This window comes from Cyprinodon tularosa, unplaced genomic scaffold, assembly GCF_016077235.1.
Source record: "Cyprinodon tularosa strain WSP-4 unplaced genomic scaffold, ASM1607723v1 ctg140, whole genome shotgun sequence".
NCBI lineage: Eukaryota > Metazoa > Chordata > Actinopteri > Cyprinodontiformes > Cyprinodontidae > Cyprinodon > Cyprinodon tularosa.
Window position 1 is genome coordinate 1,508,588 of NW_024038221.1, and position 6,641 is coordinate 1,515,228.

The 6,641-nt window shown below is 43.9% G+C and overlaps 1 protein-coding gene across 1 annotated transcript; it reads right to left on the bottom strand.

Moving 5' to 3' along the window:
* Positions 1-2,102: 2,102 nt before the first annotated feature.
* LOC119778907 (zinc finger BED domain-containing protein 5-like) lies at positions 2,103-3,419 on the bottom strand. Its single transcript, XM_038278333.1, has one exon. It carries the CDS (start codon positions 3,417-3,419, stop codon positions 2,103-2,105), a length of 1,317 nt encoding a protein of 438 aa, XP_038134261.1.
* Between the last annotated feature and the right edge of the window lie 3,222 nt (positions 3,420-6,641).

A 6,641-nucleotide genomic window follows, 5' to 3' on the forward strand; every position in this document is an offset into this window, starting at 1 on the left:
GAGCAATAAATGAAGACATTGCACCCCTGCACCTTCAGATAGGGTGGAGGTCTCTGTTTTCAGAGGCAAAGAGGTGGGAAGAAGTGCCAGACCTACTTTGTATCCCTGCGAGGAGGTTTTGGAAAGCACCCCTTTAGGGATTTTATCATTCTGCTCGGGAATCTTAGGCCCCGTCCACACGAAGTCAAAACGAACACGAAACACTAATATTTTCCAGAACGTTTGTCTTAAAGACGGAGACGTAAAATAAATGTGATCGACCACATGAATGCATGACAACACTGCAAAATGTATGCCAGGCCTGTAAGTGGCGCTGTGGTGCCAAAGCAAAAATAGGCGAAAACAGGCAACGAAATGTTGGGCATGCGCAGTAATATTTATACAACAACCAAACCGGAAAATGGCCCTGTGGGTCCATTTTCGTGGTTCAGTCAAATTCAGGTGCTGAACTATGTCGTCGATATTGCTCTGTTCTTCCTGGAGATATTCCAGAAGAAGAAGATTCTGTTGTAAGCCCGACAGCAGGATGAGTAGCATGAGCAGCAACCATTCAACACAGTACGGCACCATTGTTGTTGTGATACTGTGTCGCGCATGCGTGTTTAGAGGTGATGCTATGACGCATGCGTGTAAGAAAAAAAATGCGGTTAGAGCTTAAAGATGGAAACACGAAAACGGCGTTTCAAAATCTTCCCACTCTGAAGGCTTAATAAAAAAAGCTCGTTTACAGACCCCCGAAACGCCGGCTTCATGTTAGCAGGCGGGGGGGTTATTTGAGGGTGCTTGAGCACCTGCCGCTAAGCTCGTTTATACCCAAAGTGCCCTTTTGCCTTTTTTTTTATTATTTTTCAAAATAATAATAATTTAGATCTACCGTGCCACGGTAACCGTGGCTGGTCACATGATGAACTTAACGTGCCCTCCCTCACTCTGCCTTCACTGCACTGATGTGCCCTTCTGCAAATAACCAAGCGCTGCTTCAGAAAAACACTACGACTCCCGATTCCAGAAAAAGTAAACATCTGGTCCGGTAACTACCTTCTGCGGCGGTGTTAGTTTGTGCTCGGTGTATTGTTGCAAGATGAGTAGAGTAGACTGACCAAGTAAAGTGAGCAATGAGCATCCTCTGTGCTTTCCAAATTTGCACACACCACCTCTCTCAAGTTATAGCAGCTTGTCAGCGGCGCCAAAGTGGGTATGCACTATAATACGTCGGCCTGGCTGAACTGGAGAGAGCGCAGATCCAATCGCAGTAAAATCATTTATATTACAGTTGTCGCATCCCTGCCGCTAGCAGGTTGACTACACATGCAAAGCGTGTTATGGGGAAGAATAACGTCAGGTTTTTACTGTCTGTTTCTCCTGCCATGAGCAAAGTGCATTAGCACTAGAAATCCTGGAGAATTCCCGTTTTCCTGCAAGCCCCCCTCCCCTCTACAAGCTTGTGTATTCACTCTACCTTGCTAACTGTCCTTGTTGTAATGCAAATAACCTGTGATATGACCAGCCCTTCTACATGAGACTGGATAAAGGCTGAAACAAACTGGCATCAGAACAAGAGCATGCTCTAAACCAGGGGTTCTCAACCTTTTGCAAGCTGGGCCCCCCCAAAGCTGGTTCATTGCAGTTGGGGCCCCAGTGCCCCCCGCCCAGATCCCCCATCCCCCCGCCCCGCCCCGCTCTACCTTGCATAGATAGATAGATAGATAGATAGATAGATAGATAGATAGATAGATAGATAGATAGATAGATAGATAGATAGATAGATAGATAGATAGATAGCCCTAGGCTATTATTTTTAGGCCCACATTATTATTATTACCATCATCAGTAGCGGTAGGTAGGCCTATTATCATTTCTAGGCTATTGTTATAATTGGCAGTAGCACCAGACTTCTAATGTGAGCTTGCAGGCATTATTATTGTTATTATTATTATTATTATTATTATTATTATTATTATTATGAGTAGTATATGCCTATCATTATTACAAGGCTATTGCTATATAATTATGAGGTTACATGCTTTATTGTTGTTGTTATTATTATTATCATCAGTTGGCCTATTATCAATACTAGGCTATTGCTATATAATTAGGTGATGTTAATGTGAGACCTGAGCCTGCTTTGCCTTGCAAAGATCCTCAATTCTTGGCTCAATGTTTGATAAGCATAGCCTCAAATCATCCTCGATTTGTGCACGATTGCGGTGTTTTGTTTTGAGTGCAGTCATTTTTGAGAATCCTGCCTCACACAAATATGTCGACGCGAAAGGAAGGAGAATCTTCAAGGCGACGTCACAGAGTTCCGGGTATTCCTGCATCAATGCTGCCCAGAATGACGAAAGAGGACAGGAGCTAAAGAGTTCCTTCAGTCTACTGTCACTCTTCAGCTCAATAAGCTGTTCCTGCAAATCAATTGATAGCTCGTTTGCTGTGCACACAAACGGATCTCGAACCCATGCAAAAGAGCGATAATCCTCTTTAAAGTACGTCGCAAATTGTTTTCTCATTGCTGACAGGTGCTCAGACGCTGATTGAAATAGGGAGGAGAAATCGTGTGACGCGCCTGCATCAGTTATAAAGTCTGTAAGGCAGGGGAACATGTCACAGTTCCCTCGACTGATGCGGCCATGCCAGAGGTCTAGTTTTTGTGTGAAGGCCTGCACTTTGTCTGCAAGGAGCAAAATATGAGTTTCGCGGCCTTGCAAAGACAGGTTGAGGCCATTCAAGCGGTCAAATATATCGACCAAATAGGACAGAGACGCAAGCCACATAGTGTCATCCAGATGCTTCGCCAGATCTGATTTAATTTCTGTCAAAAACCACTTCACCTCCTCTCGCAGCTCATACAACCGCTGTAACACCCGCCCCCTGGAGAGCCAGCGAACTTCAGTGTGCAGAAGCAGCTGTTCGTGCCCTGACCCCATCTCCTGGCAGAGGACCCCAAACAAGCGAGAGTTTAGCGGCCGTGATTTTATGAGATTTATTATTTTGACGGATTGGTTCAGCACAGAGTCAAAGAGAACCGGCATTTTTTTAGCAGCTAGTGCTTCGCGATGGACCATGCAGTGTGTCCATTTCACAAGTGGAGCTACTTGCTGAACGCGAGCAGCTAGGCCACGCTCATGCCCCGTCATTGCCTGCGCACCATCCGTGCATAGGCCAACGCATCGGTCCCAAGCCAAACCATTTTCGCGGATAAAAATGTCAAGGACATTGAAAATGGCTTCTCCTGTAGTGTGTGACTGAAGAGGCCGGCAAAACAGGACATCCTCCTCAATCACCTTGTCCCGCAGATACCTGACATAGGTGAGGAGCTGTGCCTGCCCAGCAACATCAGTGGATTCGTCCAGCTGCAGCGCGTAGTAAGGACTCTTTTTTACAAACTCTATCAGTTGCTCTCTGATATCGTTGGACATGTCTACAATTCTCCTAGCGACTGTGTCATTGGACAGTGGTACTGCACCGAGTTTGGCTGCTGCACTATCGCCTATCATTATTCTGCACATGTCTTGCGCTGCCGGCAAAATGAGAGTCTCTGCGATTGTATGCGGTTTACCCAGTTTACCGATCCTTTTGGCCACTACATATGATGCCTCCAAACACTGTTTAGACACAGTGCTGTGCACTGAAATGGTTGCCTGTTGCTGATGGAGGCCATCAAGCTTTCTTTTAAAATATTCGACCGGTTTATTTTTAATGCCAGCATGCTTTGTTTCGAGGTGTCTTTTTAATTTGCAGGGCTTCATACTGTCATTTGCCAGCACCTCGGCACATACGACACACTGAGGTCTCAGTTCAGCCGTGACTGTAAACCCAAACTGCAGGTATGCTTCATCGTACTTGCGAAGCTTTTTTGCAGCTGGTGGTGCGTTGGTTGGCTTGTTGGTCCTCACAAGAAATTTCTCCATTTTAATTTGTTTTCAATAAAGTTTAAACTATGGCAATATGTAACTATGTGTGGTGTATGTTGAGAGACGTATCAGGGGCTAATCAGTCAGGACTTAGGCACAATCTTTCATTAAAACCAAACAAAATAATTATTTTGCAGACAATTCAGATTTTATTTTAATTCTTAACGATTGTAGTCCTCGTGTGTGTGTGTGTGTGTGTGTGTGTGTGTGTGTGTGTGTGTGTGTGTGTGTGTGTGTGTGTGTGTGTGTATCGTTTGGGTAGTTAGCTAAGTAACTACTGCCTAGCAGTTTAACAAAATTACTGGCTAGGGCTGAGATATGATCTAATCTTAAAGAATGTTTCTGGGTTTAGTCTTTAAAAAGACTGTTGGGGTTTGTGTAGTAAAGGCCTATGTAAATCGAGATTGATAACAGACTAGCGAGAGCTGGCACAAGCGAACTTGGCAAGAGACTAGACTAGAGTGAATGGAGAGCTATGTCGTGAGTCAATTTAAATGCAGTGATTTATTTTTGTGAGAGTGAGTGAACATTTACACCCCGCTCTGTAAGTCAAGGCGGGAACGGCGGCGACCATGCGCATGCGCGATTCATTTGCAGCCTGGACACAGAGGGGTGTGTGTCTCCTTTCTGCTGCAGGCTGGGACTGCTGCGCGAGGTTACTGAGAGACTGACCGCCTGTGAGTGCCTTTGGACGGGAGAGGGGCTCATGGCAGCACCCGCTGCTCGTTGAGCACAGTATGCCTAACTGCAGAGTGATTCGTGCTTTCGAGTCTCCAAACACCACAAAAGTCTCCAAAAACACCAGTAAAAGTCGCGGGATATTTTGACAAAAAATAATTTGTATACAATGTCGCTTAGTTCACTCAAGGCAACAGAAATGTCCGCCCGAGGATGAGTGTAAACTCCACACAGGAACATCACCGAAAACTCCCATGGGAGAAAAAAGGGGCGGCATTTCAAAATAAGACATTCCAAGTTGACGTTGCAAGTTTTGTTCACGATGACACAATCAGTGCACCAAAGTTCGTTAATTAAAAAACACTCACCTCCACCCTTCGATTTTCCGGTACGCTCCTTCACCCTGTCCGAGCGATGGACAGAGAAGCCCGGCGGCTGGAAAGAAGAATCCAGCACGCCGCTGGAAGCCTGTAGCGTCCCCACTCAGGGGCTCAGCTGTACGGCGTATGTGGCGATACCTCCGCCCAGTCCTTTCGCTCTGCTCCCGACTTCCGCGGCCCGACTCCTGGCCTTGTTTACCTCGAGTGGGGCACGCATCGAAATCAGCACACCTCAGTCCAGTATTGGCAAAAGACAGACCACAAACTTCCTCACGGATCCTCAGAAGTGTCTCACGGCCATAATTTAAAGTGGTAAATACATCAAAGACAAAAACAAACATAAAACAGCCAGCACACAGGAGAGCTCTTGCTACGGCGCCCTGTCTCGGCGCCATGATCAACCACCCGCTTATCACCGCATTTGCGCTCACTATCGACAAAACAATCAAATTTGTTCAAAACTTTTTTTTTTTAATCAGTCCAAACACATTTTAATTTTTATTCAGGAGTTATGTATATACAAAACTTTAACTTTTTATGAAATAAAAAGTTAAAAAAAAAAGATAAAAAAAAAAAGATAAAAAAAAAGTGTAAATTTTTTTTTTCCAGTTTTTTTCCACTCCCATCCTGTAGCCTACTCGCGCCCCCCCGGGAGAGTGTCGGGGCCCCCCCGGGGGGGCGCGCCCCACCGGTTGAGAACCACTGCTCTAAACACTTTTCATTACCTGCTCCTGCAACATCAGACCTTTTTGCAGGAATAACTTGATAAGTCATATCTAAATCTTTTATTTAGGAAAACCTATTGAACAACCAGATATCATACGGGTCCCAGTTCCTGAGCTGTGAACAATCATAGCCCTGCTTTTCCAACAGGGCAAGGCAGAGCCTATTTATATTGTCCATTCACCAACAGACTGATTTATATTGCAAAGCTCACTATGTGAAAGAAAGAACAACTTATATTCCAAAAGTAAGAGTTGTAGTATGAACTAGATGAGGTTATCTATGTGTGCTATACGTTTTGTGGCACTACAATGATCTACAGTGTAATTATTGGCTATTATATGCTTATAATAACAATGAATAACTCTCCAAAAATACAGTTTGGCCTATCTTTCCAAAGTAAGAAAAATAAAAAAGAATGTTAGAACTGTAAATATACAGTCATATGTTTATATTACTATTTTTTTTTATGTATTACTGTTTTCAAAGCTGCACTTTAAAATATGAAATTCTCTAGAGCCGATCTAAATGAAATTTCTTTTTGTTTATACTTGTGTATACAAAATGACAAAATAAATCTAAGTAGTAAGTAATTATTGGCTTTTAAATGCTCATAATAACAATGAAAAATCAGAAAAAAATAGAGTTTAGCACATTTTCCCACAGTAAGAGTTGTAGTCTGAACTAGATGAGGTTTGTTTGTTCATGTTTATGACAAATCTCCCTTATGCTCCAGGGTCACCTGTGGAGTACCACAGGGATCAGTGCTAGGACCTCTTCTCTATACTCTATATAGAGAGTATAGGCTAACCAAACTCTCCATCTCTCCAGATATCAGTAATCCCAGACCCGGACCTGTACCAGAACCAGTCCATGTTTCTCTGTGTATCTCCCGTTAATAAACATTGTTAACATTTCCTCTGTCTCCAGTCTGGTGTTCTGCATG

Coding starts and splice junctions, on each gene's coding strand:
- LOC119778907 (XM_038278333.1), bottom strand. CDS start 3,419: ATGTCCAACGATATCAGAGAGCAACTGATAGAGTTTGTAAAAAAGAGT.